The sequence below is a fragment of the Cryptomeria japonica genome, chromosome 10, assembly GCF_030272615.1.
Source record: "Cryptomeria japonica chromosome 10, Sugi_1.0, whole genome shotgun sequence".
NCBI classification, from domain to species: domain Eukaryota; kingdom Viridiplantae; phylum Streptophyta; class Pinopsida; order Cupressales; family Cupressaceae; genus Cryptomeria; species Cryptomeria japonica.
In genome coordinates this window covers 289,439,595-289,462,635 of record NC_081414.1, presented here as the reverse complement: position 1 = coordinate 289,462,635, position 23,041 = coordinate 289,439,595, and the positions used below count along the sequence as shown (strand labels likewise).

General features: G+C 37.5%; 1 protein-coding gene across 1 annotated transcript; it reads left to right on the top strand.

Annotated features, from left to right (window-relative positions):
* The first annotated feature begins 10,920 nt into the window (after positions 1-10,920).
* Positions 10,921-19,718, top strand: LOC131858910 (disease resistance protein Roq1-like). Its single transcript, XM_059212395.1, has 7 exons — positions 10,921-11,661; positions 17,344-17,559; positions 17,761-18,036; positions 18,349-18,447; positions 18,776-19,108; positions 19,236-19,312; positions 19,436-19,718. The coding sequence occupies exons 1-7, from the start codon at positions 10,921-10,923 to the stop codon at positions 19,716-19,718; spliced, it is 2,025 nt and encodes a 674-aa protein (XP_059068378.1).
* The last annotated feature ends 3,323 nt before the right edge of the window (positions 19,719-23,041 follow it).

The window sequence follows — 23,041 nt, the reverse complement described above, 5'->3', positions numbered from 1 at the left end:
GATTAGAACAACATTTTTTTCATTCATTTCTTCCTGAAAATGATTACATGTTCTAAAAGAAAAACTCCAGAATGCTCATCAAAATTCCCTACTCTATTCCTTTCGATTCTGTGTAACCTCTAAGAAAAAGGAAGAGCTTATTATAAAGCAAAGGTTAGCTACAATGGAAAACTCAAATCATGCCCAGAAGAAGAGGCGGATGATTGATAGATGAAGAAGATAACTAGAGCTTGGCTGCAGGAAATGTGGATTTAAACCAAACCACAGTCTTTGCACGTCGTAGTGATATTTTGCAAATTCAATGCCCACTAGAGTTAAACTCCCATAGTGATGTATTGCTGCTCCGGTTATGCCATATCTTGTGCTCGCTTGGCTCCTCTTCAGTTTGATCTCCAGTTATCTCATACTTGATTCTTCATTCCTTAGGCGTGAAAGGAGAACATCCATCGCGGTATCATTTATTATCTGCACTAAACAAGAACAACATACAAGGACATGCATATGTATTTTACTTAATTAATACATTCATTAACTCACATATAACATTATCCCAAATAATCCGCATAACAATAGGAACATATCACTTGGCTGCAGGAATAAATTGGCATGGCTGCAGGAATAGACCGACAAAGTTCAAACATGATTTCATAAGTTCAGGTTTAACACATGGAATACATATAGTCAATTCACAATACTTTACTACCACAATGCAACCCAAAAGATGTCAAAAACCTAAGAGTTTTGATGGTAAAAACATCACAAAATATCAACTTATCATGCCCCCCAACTTTAAGACTTTGCTGATACTACAACAAAAGGAAAATTGCTGATTCTTGTTGTCACCCTTAAATCACCAACAGTGCCCTGACCTATCCCCCCTGAAGCCAAGTTCCAATAAAATCCTTTCATTTTTTCCAACCTGGACCATCTAGCTGTTTCTTCTGTGAATACATCATAATTCTGCTCTGTTGGCTGGCATGCCAAGAGTGGCCATATAAGGATTAGAGGTTGAAAGATCAATGGTAGCCAGTTGTTGGCTTTCTCCCTACCTAACTGTATGTATCTAGGGGCTCTTTGCATGGCTGCATGAAAATTTTGTAGTGATTAAGGTTCTCCCTATTTTAAATATTTTGGTAGATTATTCCAGCGCTGAGTTAACCCTTCCATTGCAGCTATCCTGCTAGTTTGAACCAAATGCTCATATGCCTGATAAACTTCTTTTCTCATTGGAAGCACTATTTTACTAACATCATCTCTTATTAGTAACTTTGGCCAATCATAATAAAGAACACTTGGTTCTTGTGATTCCCTTCTTAGTGGCAATGGACAGTCAAGCTCTAATTTTTCATACTCCCTGGCTTGTGGCCCTATGATAATCTCATTTTGGATCCATGACATTAAATCTCTGATATGGATATCCCCAATATACAATAAATGATTCCACTCCATGTCTAAAGCTACAACATAGTTATGTAAATATAATTCACAAAGAAAATTTTCACAGCAGGTGGAGAGGTTTGATAAGCAGAAAATAATTCTTCAGGTGTTTCTAAGGAAGGATTAAGGTCCCTAACAATGCGGTTTAATTTGAAGTTCAGATACCACTCTTCCAAATGTACTGCATAAATTCTTGGAGGTGCCCTACACTACATCAACTCAGGAACCATATCATAAATTATTTCTACCTTAGCTTCTAATTCCTCAATTTTGTGATCTCTCTTTTCAATCTCTTTTTGTTGTTTATCAATAATCCCTTGCAACCTATCCTTCTCTATTTCCCATTGTCTATAAAATGTTAAAGTAATAGATAAAATACTTAGGGATGAAGGTCTTATAGGTACTACCTTAGATCGCGGGATTTCTTCTATAAACTCCTCATTTTGAGCTAGCATACCTCCCATATTTTCCTCAGGTTGCTATAGAACATCTTCAACATTTTCTTCAAATTGCAGTGCCATAGAAGAAAGATTTTCTAGTTTATCCTCAACAACATTTTCTTGAATCTCAACAACATTTTCTTGAATTTCATCCTCCGTAGGACTTCCTTCTTCCAAAGTTTCTACTGCAATAACCTCTACTGGATTACCCACAGGTTGAGTCTTCCATGTCCTCCTTCGTGTTCTTCTCACATAATCTTTTGGAATGGCTGCAGGAGCTTTTATTTTTATCGTACGCCTCTTGGCGGAAGAATCTGAGTTACTTGCGGTCGGGTAATAAATTCTTCCTCAGTTTCACCCATTTCTTGTTTCCCTTCCTTCGCAAAACTAGTGAATCTCTTTGAAGAGAAGTAGAGGGTTGTTCTTCAATTGGTTTCAATTCAATATTTTCTTCCATAATCACTGCGGCTCCTTCAACAACAAACAAACCATCATCTCCTATAGGCAGATTATCTGCAACATTTTCTTCTTCAATTGGTAGATTATCTGCAACAGGGCATAATCAAACCTAAATTGTTGTATATCCTCATATACACCCCCTTCCATTTGTGAAACATCTCTCAGGGACTGCTGTACATGTAGCTTAACCAGTCCATGATGGCTAATGGAGTGATTTCCATTCTTTCGCGTCTCCTTAGAACTTGTAGAAATGAGATGGTATAAGAAATTAGGAACATTAACTCACCAGCCATGCCGCAAATGACTAAGTAACTTAAAATGAGGTAAATGCAGGTTTGAATACTACCCTTCACATGTAATGTATTTCATAACATACAAAGCTACTTGAGGCCAATGTGCTGGTAGAGAAACCCTTCTAGTTCCTTGTTTATCTACCATTAAAGGTTCCATTAATGCAGGAACCTTTATGCCAATTTGTGGATTAAACTGTTGTAGGAACTCTTCTTTAGTAGCTGACTTATGATCTAGTCTTAGTCGGTGCCCATTTACTAAGAGTTTAAATCAAACAGGATCAATTGTGGACAAACAAATTGCTCCATTCTGGAAAACTTCTTCTATCTCATCAGGACCTAACCACCTGGTTTGAAGCTTTCCCATAGCATCTTTATATATGGAATCATAAAGTAGTGCCCAGTCACCTACTTTGAATTTCTTTTCCCTGATATATTTATCATGCCATTTTGTTCTTTGATTTTGAATCAATTTTGTCTGGTGAACAACTATCTTTCTCCATTCATCTAGAGCATTTAATTGTTGAATGCGTTCTTTCTATGCTTCAGACAATGTCATATTTAGTTGCAATGTTGCTCTCAAAGTTTTATGCTCAAATTCAATAGGCATCATTGTTGTTTTTCCATAAACCATCTCAAAAGGTGTGAAACCAATTGGTGTCTTCCAAGTTGTTCTATATGCCTGAATTGTTTCTGAAAGCGGATGAGACCAATCTTTTCTATGAACAGACACTGTTTTTCTAAGAATAGCCTCGAGCTCTCTATTTGTAACTTCTACATGTCCATTAGACTATGGATGATATGGAGTAGATTTTCCATGTCTTATATTGTATTCATAGACCAAAGCCTTTATCAATATTGAAGTAAATTGAGGTCCTTGGTCAGAGACAATTTCCCTTGGTACTCCATATATTGTAAATATCTCCTCATAGAGAAACTTAGCCAGCTTATTATCTCTTGCATGTGTCATAGCTCTAGCTTCTACCCATTTTGTTGCATAGTTTGTACATACCAAGATATAAGATTTTCTATTATAAGGGGGATCAATTGGCCCAACAAAATCTAAGCCCCACTTGTCAAATGGTGCAACTGATATTTCAAGATATAGTGGCATCTCATCAGAGTTTGTAGGTTTGCCCATTTGCTGACATCTGTCACATTTCCTTGTGTACTGAGGTGCATCCTTGTGTAATGTGGGCCAATAGTATCCTGTATAAGTATTTTCAGTGTTGTTCTTTTGGCAGCAAAATGACCTCCACATGGCTCATCATGACATGCATGCAAGATGTCATATGTTTCATCTTCTCTAACACATCTTCGCATGACTTGGTCAGGTATAAAATAGACAATCAACAATCCATGAAAAGTTAAAACTTTTTTCAACTAGCAACCTTTTTTCCCTAGGAGAGAAATAAATTGGCATCTTAGTTGTAGCTAGATAGTTGGCAATATCAACATACCAAGGAGTGTGAGCCTATATGAGAAAGAAATGTTCATCTAGAAAAGTGTCATCTATTATTGTAGAATCTTCCTGCAATTGAAGACGTGAAAGAAAATTTGCAACCACATTAGACTTCCCTGGCTTATCAACAACTGTGATATTAAATTATTGCATCAACAATAACCAACGAGCTAATCTACCTGTGCTTGATGGCTTATTCATGACATATCTTATGCAGTATGATCTGTATGCACAAATATGGGATACCCTATGATATAGTGTCTAAATTTGTTAAGTGCATATATGACAGCTAGCATTTCCTTTTCAGTAACTGTGTAATTCAATTCAGGTCCCTGCAAATTCTTACTAGCATAATATATTGCATTTTCCAATTTGTCAATTCTTTGGCCTAGCACTGCTCCTATTGCATAGTCAGATGCATCTGTATGGATTTGGAATGGTAAAGACCAATTTGACCCCTTAAGAACTGGTGCTTGAGTCAAAGCATGCTTAAGCTTTAAGAAAGCTTCATTACATGCTGGGGTCCATATAAATTCTGCATCTTTGGTAAGCAGTGAATATAAGGGACTTGCAATTTTACTGAAATCTTTGATAAACCTTCTATAGAATCTAGCATGACCAAGAAAACTTCTCACATCTTTTTCCTTCATAGGGTCATTAATATGCTGAATGACCTTAATCTTTGCTAGATCCACCTGTATGCCTTGTATAGATATATGATGACCAAGGACTATTCCTTCTTCCATCAAGATAAAACACTTCTCACTGTTTAAAGACAAATTATAGTCTTCACATCGCTGCAAAACTTTCTTCAAATTACCCAATGCTTGATCAAATTTAGAACCACAAGTTGTGAAGTCATCCATGTAAATTTCCATAATATCTTGAGAAATATCAGAAAAAATACTGATCACTGCTCTTTGAAAAGTGGCTGGAGCATTACACAACCCAAAAGGAAGAACAGAATATGCATACTTGCCCCATGGGAAAGTAAATGTTGTCTTCTCTTGATCCTCTGGGGCTATCTATATCTGATTGTAGCCACTAAATCCATCAAGGAATGAAAAATATCTCTTACCAGCAAAAGAATCTAATACCTGATCCACAAATGGCAATGGAAAATGATCTTTTCTTGTTGCTAAATTCAAAGCTCTATAATCAACACATACCCTCCATTTGCCTCCCTTTTTAGGCACTATCACTAGAGGTGATACCCATTGACTGTCAAAGATAGGATAGATAAACCTAGCTTTCAACAATTTCTGTAATTCTTCTTTAACTATCTCCTTTAAGGCAGGATTGACTCTTCTTTGATGTTGTCTAAGTGGGCAACAATCATCCTTTATGTAAATACAATGAGTACAAACTGCTGGATCAATACCACTCATATCCTTGTAATCCCATGCAAAAGTATTTTTATGGAGTTTCAGCAAGTCTACAAGGCCCTCTTTTTGAGTATCTGATAGATCTCTATTGATATTCAAATATTTATTCAATTCCACCTCTATTTTAGTAGTAAGATCAATTTGGTTTATATCAGAAAAATGAGAAAAAGATAACTCCCGCGGCAACAGGTATGCAAAATATGAGTGGTTGCAGGAAAGTCCAAACCTACAATATTCAAAACCAATTCCTGCAATTTTTGCTCTTCTATATATTCATTTATCAGTATTTTATAAAGAATTGATTCCTCATCATATAATTGCATGAGTGGTCCTCGATTAATCATCATAAGGTGATTAATAGAGTCAATTTCTTCAGATTCCTCCCCCAAGATAGGCCAAACAGCTTGTTGCTGCTCACGCTGTGGTTGTGCTGGAGAATACAAGGCTAATGTTTCTATAGAACTCCCATCTGAAATAGTCATGTCTCCTGATCTACACCCAATATATGCATCAGCTGTGGCAAGCCAAGGTCTACCAAAAATGACCGCATATCCTCCCAATGTTGCTTTTGAAGATAGAATCATAAAGTCTGCAAGATATTCCCAAGAATCTAGAATAACTTCTACATCCTCTATGATACCATCAGGTCTCACTGTAGAGCCATCAAATAGTTGGAGAACTGTGGGTGTAGCCCTTAAACTATTGATCTCTAGATGTTTCATTACTTCCCTTGTCATTACATTAATGGCTGCCCCTAAATCAATCAAAACATTCTTTATTTGACTACCATTAATGGCTATACTCACAACAGGACTACTTGGATTAGAATACTTTGGAATTGCAATTTTACTTAACATTATATCAGCCAATTGACCCATAACATGCACTATTTGTGGATCCTTTTTCTTCCTACCAGGTTTCTTTAGGCATGCCTCTCTCAATGCCTTACCATATATAGGCACATCCTTTATTGCTTGCAACAATGGAATTTTAGCACAAATGTGCTTCAGTTGATCAATAATATCAAAGCTTTGCTGTTGTTCAATGGGAACTTCTTTGTCTTGCAATCTATGGAGAAATGATGCCAATATTTGACTCTGGGGTGTTGTTTCTGTTGAATTAGAAATTTCTTGCTCCTCCTGTACCTCAATGATAACTGGATGAGAGGGATTAGGTAAAGTTGTTTCAGATTCAAGGTGTATGGCATTAAATGATAAGGAATAGGTTGGGTATTGATTAACATCAGCTAAATAAGCTTGTTGTTTTTTGTTGTTGAGATTTGATATTTGGATTTGGCAATGGTTGAGTAGGCAACTATGTTGGTTTAGGCAGTGCAACAGTAGTTGCAGGAGGAGGCATTAAAGCAGGAGGTTTTGGCTACTGAACAGGAGGCTGATATCCAGAAGATTGGGCTGGCCATGATTGGTTTCCCCTCGATTGAGAGGTAGGTTCCGAATTCCCTTGAAACTGGTTCCCTTGACCCTGAGGTGGATACCAGTTCCCCTGTGGCTGCTGCCACTATGGAACTTGATTAGCAAATTGCTACCCTTGGCCTTATGACCCATACCAATGTGGATCGTTACCAAAATTTTGAGAATACTGTGGTTTCCATTGGTTATTTGGTGCATAAGAATTACCACTATAACCAGAAAAAGAAAGTGGATCGGGTGGCATACCTTGTCTTTGAAAATTTGGTCTTCTTTGAGCAACATAGAAGACTTGCTCATCCTCACCTTGAACTGGTTTGAAGTCAGGTACTTCCATGTTTGCAACCATCTTACATCTAGAATCTTTCTTCCATTGTTTACAATAAGGACAAAATTTTACAAGGAATGCATCAGCTTCCTTATGCTTCTTCTTAGCTGCCAATGTATCGAACTGGGTAGCCATATTGTTTATAATGTCCTCCTTGAAGTCCTTTAACAGATGACTAAGTTCCAATCTAGAAACTCCAGTTCCAGATGCTGATAATGGTGCCCCTGGCTTAAACTCCTATTCTTCTTTGATGTAGATCTGGAATACTTTTTGCAAATTTGTCCTATTTCAGCCCAAGTAGATTGTGTAATGTCACCTCCTCCCATAAGATCTGAGGAATCGATGCATTCATCACTGATACCCCTCAAAAATATCAATTTGAGGGAATCTTCATTCAGAGTACTATGCTTGGACTTCTTGACACTAAACAAAAACCTTTCCAGATAATCTTCAAGACTCTCATCTTCAGTTTGTGTCATTCTAAAGATATCATCCCCATGACGATCAATGTCTCTACAATAGTCTTTGTATTTTGCAAGAAACAACCGTTTCATCTCATCCCATGTATTGATTGTGTTACTACCCAAGCTCATAAATGATCTCAAGGATGACTCCTTCAAAGTGGCAGGAAATTTTTTGAGTCTATGGGCATCTGTAGTATAGTTAAAACTCCTACAGAGAACATCAAACTGAAACAAAAATGTATCCGGATCATCTGTCACCAACCCATAGAATTTAGGGAGTGAAAATGCTGGAATGTTCTTGAAGTTAGCATTATCATGCTGATTAGAGATAGGAAACTCGAACGTTGGACCTAGTGGTGGTGGTGGATTATTCCCACCAAGAGGAGGGTTCCCTTGCATTGGACTTGTGGGGGTTGTTACTATAGGAGATTCTTCTTCTTGTGGGCCAAAATGGAATTGAAGACTACCTTCTAGAAATTCAGATTTAGGGTGATTCAAATTTTGTGGGGCTTGGTAAAGTTCAGCAAAAGGATTTATATCTGGGAAATTATCTTCTGCATGATTAGGATGAGTGGGCAAAAATCTACCTTTGGGGTCTCTTCTTCTGCTATGCATGCAGATTCATGAAATTTTCAACCAATTAAAAAAAAACTATATTAACCATAAAAAGGTTCTTAGTTTGACACCATCGCCGGCAATGGTGCCAAAAATGTCTACTCCAACTATAATAATAATAACTCTAATTGAAATCTCAATCTGAAGTTTGGACATTCATCTGGTAAAGTTACTATTTGCATGGCTAGTGTTCATTTAGTTATCAACCCAGGGACGTAAAACTTGAAATGGGTCTGCACTATATATGCACTAAGCTTCTTCAATGGCTATTCTGCATTGCTACAGTAACTAACATAATGCAGAAAGGAAAAGCAAGAATGGAAATCCTAGAAAGCTACATGAAAACTTATAAATACTATGCTAGAATGATCTAATGTAAATAATAGAAATCACTCTGTTCTCGCTTGGCTGCAGGAACAGTCAGTGGATCTATTTCCAGTGGTTGCAGGAACAATCTAGGCATGAACTTCTACTGCAACTAAAGGAGAAACAATATCAATGAATATAAACACAGGATCACTCACCAAGTGGGCCCCCTTGGATGAGTGATATCAAGCTTCCAACAAAATACTTTTAACAGATTAGAACAACATATTTTTCATTCATTTCTTCCTGAAAATGATTACATGTTCTAAAAGAAAAACTCCAGAATGCTTGTCAAAATTCTCTGCTCTATTCCTTTCTATTTTGTCTAACCTCTAAGAAAAAGGAAGAGCTTATTATAAAGAAAAGGTCAACTACAATGGAAAAATCAAATCACGCTTAGAAGAAGAGGTGGATGATTGACAGATGAAGAAGATAAATAGAGCTTGGCTATAGGAAATGTGGATCTAAACCGAACCACAGTCTTTGCACGCCATAGCGATATTTTGCGAATTCAATGCCCACTAGAGTTAAACTTCCATAGTGATGTATGGCTGCTCCAGTTATGCCATATCTTGCGCTCACTCGGCTCATCTTTAGTTTGATCTCAAGTTATCTCATACGTGATTCTTCATTCCTTAGGTGCGAAAGGAGAACATCCATCGCGACATCATTTATTATGTGCACTAAACAAGAACAACATACAAGGACATGCATACATATTTTACTTAATTAATACATTCATTAACTCACAGATAACATTATCCCACATAATTTGCATAACAATAGGAACAAATCACATGGCTGTAGGAATAGACCGTCAAAGTTCAAACATGATTTCATAAGTTCAGGTTTAACACATGGAATACATATAGTCAATTCACAAGTCTTTACTATCACAATGTAACCCAAAAGATGTCAAAAAATTAAGAGTTTTGATGGTAAAAAAATGACAAAATATCAACTTATCAGTAGTGAGAACCCTCCATTCTTCTGACTGCAACCCAAAATTTGAGGGTTTGGAGAGGGTTTTGGACAAACATGGGCTTATCTTGCTTTCTAGTCCATTAGAAGACTCTTCCTTTGGAGGGATGCAGGATAAGCCTCTGTACTTTAGTGTTTTTATGGTTTGTTGCAGGGGAAACTTGGTAGTGTGGAGAAAGGAGCAAAATTAGGTAAGCATCTCTATGTGACTACCTAAGACAAGATTTAGGACAATCATCATAAAATGTCATAATGGTGGATTCCAGGCGTGCAACCATAGAATTAAAGGTTAATCACCATCCCCCACATGCCCATAGAGTTAGTTTTCCAGTTTATGCTCATTGTTTGGTAGTTGCTTTGGAAAATAGGCCTAATTGCCCTATTAGGTCTCTTGGCCTATAAAGGGATCATACCTTGTAATTGCAAACCTGGTCAAACCAATTTGGGGACCAGTACAACTTCCAAAAGGGTGTTTTAAATAGTAATTTTTTTGTATGGGTGTGTGGAACATTTTGGAGTTAAGATCGATTTTATTGCCTAATAGGGCTACAAGCCTAGGGGGTAGGTTTCTAAAGGAGGTATAAGGAATATGGGTCTAATCCCAAAACCAATGCTTGGAATAGTTTCTAATGGCCATAAATGAACCAAATCCTAACCCCTTAGGAGCAGGGTGTCTTAGGATGGTGTAGGGTAGGTATTGAGGCATTTACTCATCTTGAGTAGGTCCAAGCCTAGTGGACTTGTGTGTAGTTTCATTCAAGGTGTGGATTCCTTCCTTGCAAGACCCTTGTGATCATTTGAGGGGTCAGAAGTATAACCTTTTTTGGGCTTGTCCTTAGGTGTGTGGTTAGATGTGTCGGTAGGGCTCTGCATTAGGTTGGTGTAAGAATTTTAAGTGGAGAGAATTTAGGATCTCTCATTTTTTGTTGGACTGTTCTATCATTAAACTATTCTTTGGTCGAGTGGTGACTTATTTATAAGACTCCTCTTAAATGATTCTATATATATATTCTCAGGGCTCCTAGCCTGACCAGATTCAAATATTATGTTGACCTTCCATGGACCAACTTTTGTGACCAGTCTATCCATCATTTGGATGTGTCTGAATTCCAAGATATTTTACCAATTCATCTCATTCATAATTAATCATTCTTATCTAATTAACTATTTTATCAAATCTGATTCGTTTTCCCCGATAAAACATCTTTTTAATTATACTGTGGTTTTTCTTTTGAAATTTTCAGTGATGTGGAGAAGCTATGTAAAATGGTAGTGTCAGCTGTCATAAAAGAGGTAAAAAAGACACACCTGCTAGAAGTTGCAAAGAGTCCAGTAGGACTTAATGAACTCGTAGAAGATTGTGAAAGGAAATGTTGCCTCAATGAAAAGAAGAGAGGCAATATCCTTGGGATTTTCGAAATGGGTGGATCTAGAAAAACAACTCTTGCCAAAGAACTGTATAACTGCAAGCATTTAGAATTTAAAGCTTCCTGTTTTTTGTTTGACGTGAGAGAAGCATCTGCCACAAGCCAGTTGCCCTCCCTTCAAACCAAGCTTTTGAAAGATCTTGTTGAGGAGAATCATCCTAAATTTGGAAGTCAAGAGGAAGGGAAAAATTATCTTAAAAACCGTTTCGGAAAAAGAGGTATCTCCTTGAGCTTTTTAATTGTTGTGGATGATATTGATCACGCAGACCAATTAGATGCTTTATCGGTCATGGATATGCTGAATATAGATAGTTTGGCAATTGTGACCGCCCGTGATGAGAGAGTCCTAGTGCGGGCTGGAATTACTGCTCGTTATAAGATGAAAGAAATGAATCTAATTCATAGCAGGCAGCTTTTCTGTTGGCATGCATTTGGCCACCCAAATCCTACCCCAGGATATGAGAATCTCGTGGAGAGTTTCGTTAAAAGGTGTGGGGGTTTACCTCTATCTCTCCAAGTGATTGGTCGGCTTGCTTTTGGCCGGAATGATAAGGAACACTGGAAGCTAGTATTGAATAAAGTTAGTAAGACCCTTCTAGGAGATATTAAGCAAATACTTAGAATAAGTTTTGACACACTGGATAGTGAAGAAAAACAAATTGCTGAGATACATGTGTCTCAACCTTGCAATTTTTGGTAAATTGTTCCAAATGTAGTTGGGAGGTTTCCCATGTGTCGGTGCCTTGGAAAATAGGAGGGCCATTTTTAGAGATTATATGACACATTTCATGTTGGTTATGAGGGTCAAAAATAAGGGATAAGAGTTTGGACATGAGTAACTACTTTTAACTTGGTTTTCTTATCTTGGAAAAACAAATGTCAAGGGTGGGCAACACATGTCATGGAGGTTTTGCCCATGGTATTGTAAAACCTCAAATGGTTTCCAAGTTGTAAAATTCTTATATAATGAGGGCTTGGAGAGGAGTTTGGATCATGGAGTTTTGGTTTGCAAGGCTGGGTGCTAGAAGGATGCTAGTGAAGTCTCTTTGAGCTTGAGTTGAGGTGATGCTCTTGTAAGAACTTGCATTGCAAGTGTATTGTAATTTCTTGTTGATTTGTTAATATACTATGCAGGTTTTAGAGTGTGGGGTTTTTCACCTGTATGGGTTTTCCCCACGATAATCACTATGTTATTTGTTTCTTGTTTTATTTCTACTCTATTTGCTTCTTGTGATCTTTGTGATAGTTATGTTGAAATTTGCAAAATCATCCTCTCAATATTAGCGTAGGAAGCGTTTCCGCACACCTTTGCTTCCTTATAAGTGGTATCAGAGCCTGGCCAGTTTTTGTTCTATTTGTTGGGTACAGGGTTTTTTGAGCTAATCAAGATTTGAGTGGGAGCTTGTGCAGAGTATTTCATTTTTGTATTGCAAGATCGTAAAGATGGCAAGTAAATCAGGGAGGATTGATGTAGAGAAGTTTTCTGGCACAAACTTTGAAATGTGGAAGCTGAAGATGGAAGATCTGTTGATTGATCGAGATCTATGGGATGCAGTCGATGAGAATAAGTCGAGGCCCGCAGATCCGACTTTAGTTGCACAATATGATGTAATGGATAGAAAAGCTAAAGGTCTCATAAGATTGTGCCTTGTAGACTCAATTCTGATTAATGTCCACGAAGAATCTACTGCGAAGAAGCTTTGGAAGAAGCTAAGTGAGATCTACCAAGCAAAATCACTTGTGAATAAAATTTTCTTGAGGAAGAAGTTGCATTCCTTGAGAATGGAAGAAGGTGGATGAATTTCTGGGTATTTGGAAAGTTTTAATATGTTGGTGACTCAGTTGACCTCAGTTGGGGTACCAATGGATGAAGAAGAAAGGTGCCAAATCCTGCTATGTTCATTGCCAGACTCATGGGACAGCCTTGTGATGGCCATAGGGAGCACTGCAGTCGTCTTGAAGATGGAGGATGTTGTTGGTTCTCTACTTTCTGAGGAGATGAGAAGGAAGGTTTCTCTGAATGCCAAAGAGGCTTTGAGTGTTCGAGGAAGACCAAAAGAAAGAGGCAAGAATGAAAAGCAGAATGGCCGTTCTAAGTCCAAGAATAAGGGGAGATCAAAATCTCCTGGTAAGTCCAAGGTAATTTGCTGGAATTGTGGAAAGCCTGGACATTTCCGAAAGTATTGTAAAGAAGAAAAGAAGAAAAAGAAGAAGAAGCATGATTCTGATTCTGAGTCCGAGAAGGAAGATGGAGATGCTTTTATTGCAGCCTTGGCCACTCGTGTAGGTGACAATGAATGGTTGATAGACTCAGGTGCATCTTTCCACATGACTCCTATTAGAAACTGGTTTAGTAAGTATAAAAAGTTTGATGGTGGTAAGGTGTATTTGGGTGATAACTCCTTTCTTGATATTGTTGGTTGTGGAAGTGTTCATGTTAAATTTTCTGATGGTAGAACTAGAAGATTTGATGGTGTCTTGCATATCCCGGGACTAGCAAGAAATTTGTTATCTGTTAGCAAACTAATAGATGCGGGTGTGAAAATGGTGAGAGGTGCTATGGTAATAGCAAGAGGAAGTAGAATGGGTGCATTGTACTAGCTTGATGCATGCACAGTTGAGTGCAATAGCATTTCTAATAAGACTATGATAAAGACTATGTTGGAAAAGGAGAGGGTGTCTCTTTCAGCAGATGGTCATGGTTTTTGGGTACCCAAGGGTGCTCTGTCTACCAAATCAAAGTTGCCTGTAGAGAAGATAATGTTGTGGCACCTGAGACTCGGCCACATAGGTGAGAAGGGTCTACGAACTTTGAAAAATAAGAACCTTGTTAATGGGTTGAATGATTGCAATCTTGAATTTGATTTTTGTGAGCATTGTATTTATGGAAAACAAAACCGTATTCAGTTTTACTCCAGTTCTTATAAGTCTTCAAGTGTTTTGGATCTAATCCATTCGGATGTATTTGGTCCAGTTGATGTTTCTTCTATTGGTAAATCAGTTTATTATGTTTCTTTCATTGATGATTTTAGTAGAAGAACATGGGTTTATTTTCTTAAGAGTAAAGCTGAAGTTTTTAGTCGTTTCAAAGAATTTAAAGCAATGGTTGAGTTGCAGACTAGAAAGAAAATAAAATGTTTAAGGACAGATAATGGTGGTGAATATTGCTCCAATGATTTTGATACATTTTGTAAAAATTGTGGTATTAAGAGACAGAAGACAACTCCGTATTCTCCACAACAGAATGGAGTTGCAGAAAGAATGAACAGGACCTTGATGGAGAAGGCTAGGAGTATGCTAAGTGGTGTTGGTCTAGAACAAAAGTTCTGGGCTGAAGCTGTAGCCATTGCCTACTACCTAATAAACAGGTCTCCTACATCAGCTCTTGTTGATAAAACGCCAATGGAAGCGTGGTCGGGCCACAAGCCTTCACTTAGTCATTTGAGAGTTTTTGGTTGTGAGGCATATGCTCATGTGCCAAAGGAGAAGCGGACAAAATTGGATAACAAAGCTGTTAAATGTATATTCATTGGATACAGTTATAGTGTGAAAGGATACAAGCTTTGGGATCCTATTGCGCAAAAGGTATTTTATTCCAGAAGTGTTATTTTTAGAGAAACTAAGTCTTCTTCTATTACAGTGCAGCTAAAACAAAAGGAAGAAAAGAAAGATGTGATTCAACTGCCTGCTACACTTGAAAAAGTTGAATCGAGGCCCTTAGAAGACAGGAAGTTGATGAAAGCTCTACGAGTTCTGAATCATCAGAGGAAGAAGAAGAGCCTGAACCTGAACTTGTTTGAAGGTCTACTAGACAAAGAAAACCACCTGAAAGGTATGGATATTCTCCTGATGATTGGAGATGCATGTTTGCTTTGAATGCTAATATTGATGAACCAAAATCTGTAGAAGAGGCTCTTGGTATGAATGATTTAGAGTCCTGGAAAATTGCCATGGATGAAGAGATGGCAGCCCCTAAGAAGAATGACACATGGGACCTTGTACCATTGCCTAAAGGATGAAAGTATGTTGGTTGCAAATGGGTGTTCAAAAGGAAGATAGGTTCAGATGGAAGAATTGAGAAGTACAAAGCACGTTTGGTTGCAAAAGGTTACTCCCAGGTTGAGGGAGTAGATTATGGTGAGATTTTTTCTCCTGTAGCCAAAATGACATCCATTCGTTTCTTGCTTTCTATTGCAGCAACTTATGATCTAGAGGTCGAACAAATGGATGTAAAAACTGCTTTCCTTCATGGAGATTTGGAGGAAGAAATTTATATGACACAGCCAGAGCACTATGTGGTAAAAGGTAAAAGTAATTTGGTCTGTAAGTTGAAGAAATCCTTGTATGGTTTAAAACAAAGTCCTAGGATGTGGTACCAGAAGTTTGATACATATGTATTGAGTTTGGGGTTTGTGCGATCTAAATCTAATCACTGTATATATTTCAAATCTGATGGTGATCGTTTCCTGGTTATTGCCTTGTATGTTGATGACATGTTGTTTATTGGGAAAGGAAAATGTTTGATTGCAGAATTAAAATCTCAACTCTCGGCAAAATTTGATATGAAAGATCTTGGTGCAGCAAGACACATTCTAGGAATGGAGATTGTAAGAGATAGACAAAACAAAAAGCTTTGGCTAGGCTAGAGTAAGTATGTTGGTACTATTCTGAGAAGATTTAATATGCAAGATTCTAGACCATTGAGTGTTCCTGTTACAATGGGAACAAAGCTTTCTAGTTCACAGTGTCCTACATCCCCATTGGAGATGGAAGAGATGAGTCGAGTACCATACCAAAGTGCTATTGGAAGTTTGATGTATGCTATGGTTTGTACAAGACCAGATATTGCCCAAGTAGTGGGAGTTCTTTCCCGTTACATGTCTAATCCAGGAAGAGCACATTGGGATGCAGTAAAAAGAGTTTTTAGATACTTGCGGGGTACTGCGGAGTACTCTATATGTTTTCATGGAACAAGAAATGAACATTCCTTGGATATTAGAGGCTTTGTGGATTCAGACTGGGATGGTGATGTTGATAGAAGAAGATCCACCAGTGCATATGTGTTTACATTATTTGGTGGTGCAATTAGTTGGATGAGCAAGCGACAAGCTGTGGCCGCTTTGTCCACTACAGAGGCAGAGTATATGGTAGCTACTCATGCCTGCAAAGAAGCCATTTGGCGTAAGAGATTGTGTTCAGATATAGAGTTTAAACAGGGTGCAGTGACAATTTATAGTGACAGTTAGAGTACAATCTGCCTAGCAAAGAACCCAACTTTTCATGCCAGGACCAAACACATTGACGTACAATATCATTTTGTGAGAGATATGGTTGAGGATGGCAGGGTGAAGCTGGAGAAGGTAGAAACTTTGGTGAATGTTGCTGATTCATTAACTAAGCCCATGAGCACAGAGAAGTTCAGACGGTGTTTGGAGTCTATGGGCCTCTTGGCCCCTGACTGTTGAGTCCATGGTAATATGGATCCCCTAACTCTTGCAAGGTATTCGACAAGTGGGAGAATGTTGAGATACATGTGTCTCAACCTTGCAATTTTTGGTAAATTGTTCCAAATGTAGTTGGGAGGTTTCCCATGTGTTGGTGCCTTGGAAAAAGGTATAAGAGTTGTTAAAAGATGCCTTGTCCATAGTATAATATAGGAGGGCCATTTTTAGAGATTATATGACACATTTCATGTTGGTTATGAGGGTCAAAAATAGGGAATAAGAGTTTGGACATGAGTAACTACTTTTAACCTGGTTTTCTTATCTTGGAAAAACAAATGTCAAGGGTGGGCAACACATGTCATGGAGGTTTTGCCCATGGTATTGTAAAACCACAAATGGTTTCCAGGTTGTAAAATTCTTATATAATGAGGGCTTGGAGAGGAGTTTGGATCATGGAGTTTTGGTTTGCAAGGCTGGGTGCTAGAAGGATGCTAGTGAAGTCTCTTTGATCTTGAGTTGAGGTGATGCTCTTGTAAGAACTTGCATTGCAAGTGTATTGTAATTTCTTGTTGATTTGTTAATATACTATGCAGGTTTTAGAGTGTGGGGTTTTTCACCCGTATGGGTTTTCCCCACGATAATCACTGTGTTATGTGTTTCTTGTTTTATTTGTACTATATTTGCTTCTTGTGATCTCTGTGATAGTTATGTTGAAATTTGCAAAATCGTACTCTCAAGATTAGCGTAGGAAGCGTTTCCGCACACCTTTGCTTCCTTACACAAATTTTTATGGACATTGCATGTTTCTTATTGGCAAGGAGAAAAGTATGGCCATAAGAATTTGGGAGGGATTAGGATGGTGTGCGGAACACTCACTTCAAACACTGAAAGAAAAGTGCCTTGTTGAAGAGGAAACCAACATTTACAAGTCTACTTTGAGAATGCACGACCACCTCCAGGATTTGGGACGAGGAATGGCACACGAATTGAACCTTCCTCCTCGCATATGGCGTCCTCAGCATCTTCGTACTTTGGTTTGCATATTTTTAAGCATTTGAACCATGTTTTTAGATTTTAGTTTTCAAGCCTTTCGATCACAAAAACCCGAATGTATTGTCATATTGAAGAATCATCTGGCCTTCTAATGTTTGCAACATGTCTTAGCTTGTGATTTTCTCTTTCCTTCACCTCTTTTTATTACGGCACTGATTTGACCATAATATCTAAATTTGTAGGAATCAGAGGGATATGAAAAAATCCTAGCCACAGCTAAAGGCCATAGTTTCAGGTGTCTCAATTCTATTTTTGAGATGTCTATTCGATCCCAAATTACCTATTTTTTGGGTAATAGAGATGATTACTCTAACACATCAGTAGCCTTGTTATGGTTCGAGCTTGACCTCAGTTGGCATTGGCACAAGAGCATTCCCTCGTGGATTCCTCTGCAAAATTTGCAGTGTTTGAAAATCAAGAGAGGACATCTTAAAAGATTATGGCCAAGAACTTTACAGGTATACTGTATTCTTCTTTATAAATAAATTAATCTGAAAGATGCTCGAAGTGGCAATTTGCTGATTACTTGTCAACTAGCACAGATCCATTAACATGAATCTTAAATACATCGGGAGACATCTAAAAACATTAGAGATGCCACTAGTAATACTCCATAGTATACACAAACTTGTACTAATAATGAACTTTTCTTAGCTTCTTTATGCTCACAATGCTTAGAGGAAATTTACTTTTAGTTAGTTAGCTTTCTGATGCTTGAATGCACTACCTACTTGAAGAAAAGCTGATTGAAATACCTGCTTTTGTTTCAGGTAACTTGCTATAAATGTTCGAGATCATCCTCTACCATTCATCAGCAAGAAGAAGAAAGATATGGTTCGAGACAACTATTTCTTTATGAAACAGCATCGGTGAGAGAGTTTCCAAAATCATTAGAAATTTTACACAAGTTGCAATACTTAGTCTTGGAAAGAAAGTTTGGCATACTGGATTGAAAAGTCAAGAGGAGACATTCAGAAAAGAAGGGACTAGTAATTCAAGCGGGGGACTTATCAATATCACTCAGAAACTTAGAATTTTAGTTTTGAAGAATTGCACATTAAGTGGTGATTTCTGTTTGAGCGGTATTGGATCAGAGTCAACTAGTTTTGAGTCTTCCTTAAGTAGCTGCATGGGTAGCCTCGAAATCATAGAAATGCATAATGTAAAGCAGCTTCCAAGATTTCAATTTGTGGAAAGCACTATCCCAGACTTGAATCTTTGCATCTTGTATCCATTGAATCTCTGATTAAACTGAGCATAATAGGGCCACCAACAATGCATTTTCTTGCAGTGGAAGATTGTAAGAAATTGCTAAGCATATCAGAAGAATTTGATCTAGCAAAGCTTGTAATATTTGATTGTCCGAAACTTCAAACGCTGCCCAGTCTAGCAAATTCACGCTTCCTAGAGAGAATTACCGTGGATAAATGTTGGCGTCTTAGAAAAGGTGTTAATGCACCGGCAACACTAAAATATTTGCACTATTATGCTGCCCCTAAACTTGTAAATAGTTTCATCTCCACCCGGAAGGTACACATTCACGTCTCAATTCTTCATCTTCTTCTATAATTGTTTGATTAGGAAAAATAGATGGCTTTTTAATTCGTAAAGAATTATCTTAGACTGAGATGATTTCCCCAACTTTCTTTGTTTTCAGACAATGCCGTCAGAATTAACTAGTATAATTGGAAAAGCAGTCCATGGAGCAGAGTCGACCTTAAATGCAACTCTCTGGTCAGGTCTTTTTTACCCAGATGAAATAAATAAAATCAAAATAAATAGAAGAGGGAGGCCTGATGTATCATTGAAAGTAGCATATTTATTGAGTACAATCATTGTATGCACTGTGATTTGAAGCTCACATGGAGACGTTGTACGGATCAGGCTGCCAGAGGGTGAATCCATATGCTGCTCTCTGGAGGAAGGAGAATGGGTGTGGAATATTGTTGTTAACGATCCTGAACTGATAAAGCATGCACAACATTATATTGCAGAATCCTATTGGATTCCGACAATGGATTATCCTCGTCTCGACAGTAGAATAAAGAAGGGGTATGTCTGCACCATCGACACAGGCCAGGAAGGACAACTCACTCAATTATTGTCTATGATTATTGGTCAACTTTACAATCGAGGATGAAAGCAAGGCAATGTCTATCGAGTATAGACAGTGCTTAGTGAATGGACGGTTGCATGTGAGGAAAATTCATTAGTTTTTCCCGAGTAGTTGAATGAGGCTTTCTATTAGTGTAAAAGGAAATGCATTTAAAAAAATAAAAATTCAATGATCTACATATGAGTCTTTCTTGAATTTAACTCGATGTAATACCTATTACATACATAATTTAGAGATTAAGGAAGATATTAATTTTTCTATTTGAGATCTTAGACGTTTGTTTATGATCATATAAATATTATTTTTATTCAATTGTTCAAAATTTTATTGTATAAACATATTTCTTTTTTTAAAGATCATCAGTTTTAATATAATAATGACATTAATTTAATGTTTCTTTCAAGTATTCTATGTTCTAACATTAAGAACCATCATAATGAGTTTTATTTTGTATTTAAAGCAAATTAGTCATTGCAGTGTTTATTGTGTCAATTAGTAAAGCGTCTACCAGTTAACATTAGCGTGCGCGCGTGCACACACAAACACACACACACACACAAGTAGATTAGTTATTGTAATATTTATTGTTTCACCAAGTAAATCCTAGCAACTATCATTACCAACCTCCAACATACACACATAGGATAAAATTAGTCATTGTAATGTATATTGTGTCACCAAGCAAAGCCTCTAGCAATTAACATTACAAACCACACACACACAAACACACATTAGAACATCACCAAGTAAAGCCTCTAGTATTTACCATTACCACAGACATGCAAACAAATTAGTCATTGTAATGTAAATTGTGCCACCATGTAAAGCCTCTAGAAACTAACATCATCATCCACCCAAACACACATACAATGATTGTTTTTTATATTTGAAGTAAATTAGCCATTGTATTGTATATTATATCATTAATCAAACCCTTTACCAACTAGCATTACCCCTCACACCATACACACACACACACATTCTTATTTTGTAAATGAAGCAAATTAGTCATTGTAATATATATTATATTACTAAGTAAAGCCTTTAACTACTAACATTACCTCCCCCACACAAACAAACATATATTATGTTACTATTAAATTGGAATAGGAATAGAAGAAGGAGACTTACAAGCTGAAACTAAAGACTCCTCCTCAATCTTCAACGTGGCCTCATGCTCTAAAGCCATCACTCATCAACAATGCTTATGCTCATGTGCAAGCTAGTTCCAACATAGATGAGCACTATCAATAGAAGAATGAGAAGACTTAATAACATCCTATGTCGTAGGTGGAGCCATTTGCACAATTTTTTATCAAGGCAGAAGGCTCAACCAATGAAGCAAGAGGTGCCATAGATGTGGTAACCTTAAAATTAGCCACAAAGACCTTTCCTATTTTTTCGTTAAGAGAATTCACAAGAAGAGGTGGAGACCTTAGAGGCTTAGATGTAGGTGCTACAACTGAATGATGAGTATGTGCAAAGTGCTTACCCTTTCAATACGCAATAGGGTGAGGGATGTCTAAAAGAATAGGAAGCTTGAAAAGATGATAATTCAACTTTGAAAAAAAATGCGCCTTTCCTTTTCTTGTGGTAGGCATAGGCAAAGGAACAACATGTAACATATGAGTTTTTGATGTCTTAGGACGACAATGGGGTTAGTCGTGGAGAATGGGCTTGTCTTTAACTCTTGACAAAGAAGGAGTAGAGGATGAGAAATGTTATTGTATAAAAGAAAAATCAGAAGAAGTGGATAGAAGATGGAGGAGCTAAAGAGGAAGTAGGATAGAACAATATAGATGCTAATTCCTTAGTCTTGTACTTATAATAAGCCTTGTATCACCATGGGGTAGCATGGGTCCAATTAGAGTGGGCTAAAAATGATCCAAAGAGAAGCACTCGTGCAACACAAATGGCTTATATCTAGTGTCTTTAACAGTCTATATTGCACCCTCATGAGGAAATTTTAGGTGTTTGTGGACAAAAAAAGGAAACCATATACATAAAAACCAGCCAAAGCATGAGTAGTTTCACTCTGAATGAGTCAGGCTCTAGAATCACTACAATATGGATGAAACATCTTTAGGTCCCACCATGATCGCTAAGGAAATAAATCCCAAAACTGGAACAAAAAGACTATAATGTGTATTGATGGTGATGTTTGACTTATCATACCTCACCCTATATAATCTGTTAACAAAGAGGGATTCCTCCATGATTAGATTAATTCTACAAGAAGGATAAGTCATAATGCCTATAACAACATTATTGTTTAGGTCTATAAACACTATTTTGCAACTACTCATTTGGCCTCTTGTTTTCCTCACAGTTATTGTCTTCACTCTTCTCCTACCTAGTGGAAATATTTTTAATAGTGTCATCTTATGATCATCCTGGTGGAGTCAGAGTCTGCTACAAATTCTCCTACAAACTATTCACCCATCTCTTTGACTGTTGTTCCTACTTCGGTGACTCATGTCATTTTGGTTCCCTTGGCTCTTGCCTGGGTGGCCCCTATCCCATTAGTATTTATTGTTCTTGTTATGATTGCCCCTTCTTTTGGAGCTCCCTCTATGTTAGATCATGCTTCTTGTGCTCCCCTGGCTCTGTCTGGTAGTATGTTAAGCACTAGCCTTGTCTTGCCTATGGTTCCTAACTCCCTCTCTTCAAATTTCCAAGTTCCTCTTCTAGGTTTGATGACTCACTTGTCTGATTCAGCTAGTGCTTATAATATATCTGCCAACACAGTTCCCCTCATTTCTCTAGGCAAGGATGTTTCTTTATGGATAGTTCTATGATGAGATAAAAAGGGTCATTCCATTTTGACCAAAATATCTGAGATTGTTCAATTAAGCCCACTTCTTGGGCCTAAAGCTAATTTTCATTAGTTAGGTTTTTTGGTTTGATTCAACTTTATGGTATTCTACTTTGGTGAAGTGGTGTTGACTCTACTATTTGGTCCCTTAATAGGTTGTTTTTATAATGGTTTAAGCTTGATTTGTAATGGGTTGGGGTACTTCCCCACTTACTTTAGTCATAAGAAGCATCATCGTTAATCTGAGTAGGAATGTAAAGAGGTGAATGCGCTCCATGAAATCGTGAGTCATTAGGTGTGAGTATATATTAGGGAACCTTACCTTTTGACTCAAAGGGGAGATCAGATTGATAGTCACCATACACACAATCATTGAGAGGAGGAGATAATGACAAAACAAAATTGGAAGAATTAGGAAGAATGAAATCTATGTAGATCTATAGTTCACTATTAGCCTTATCCAAAGACTTATTGAAACACTATTTCCTATCACCAACCCAAATAGTCCTATTATCTATGTGGTGTTGGATGA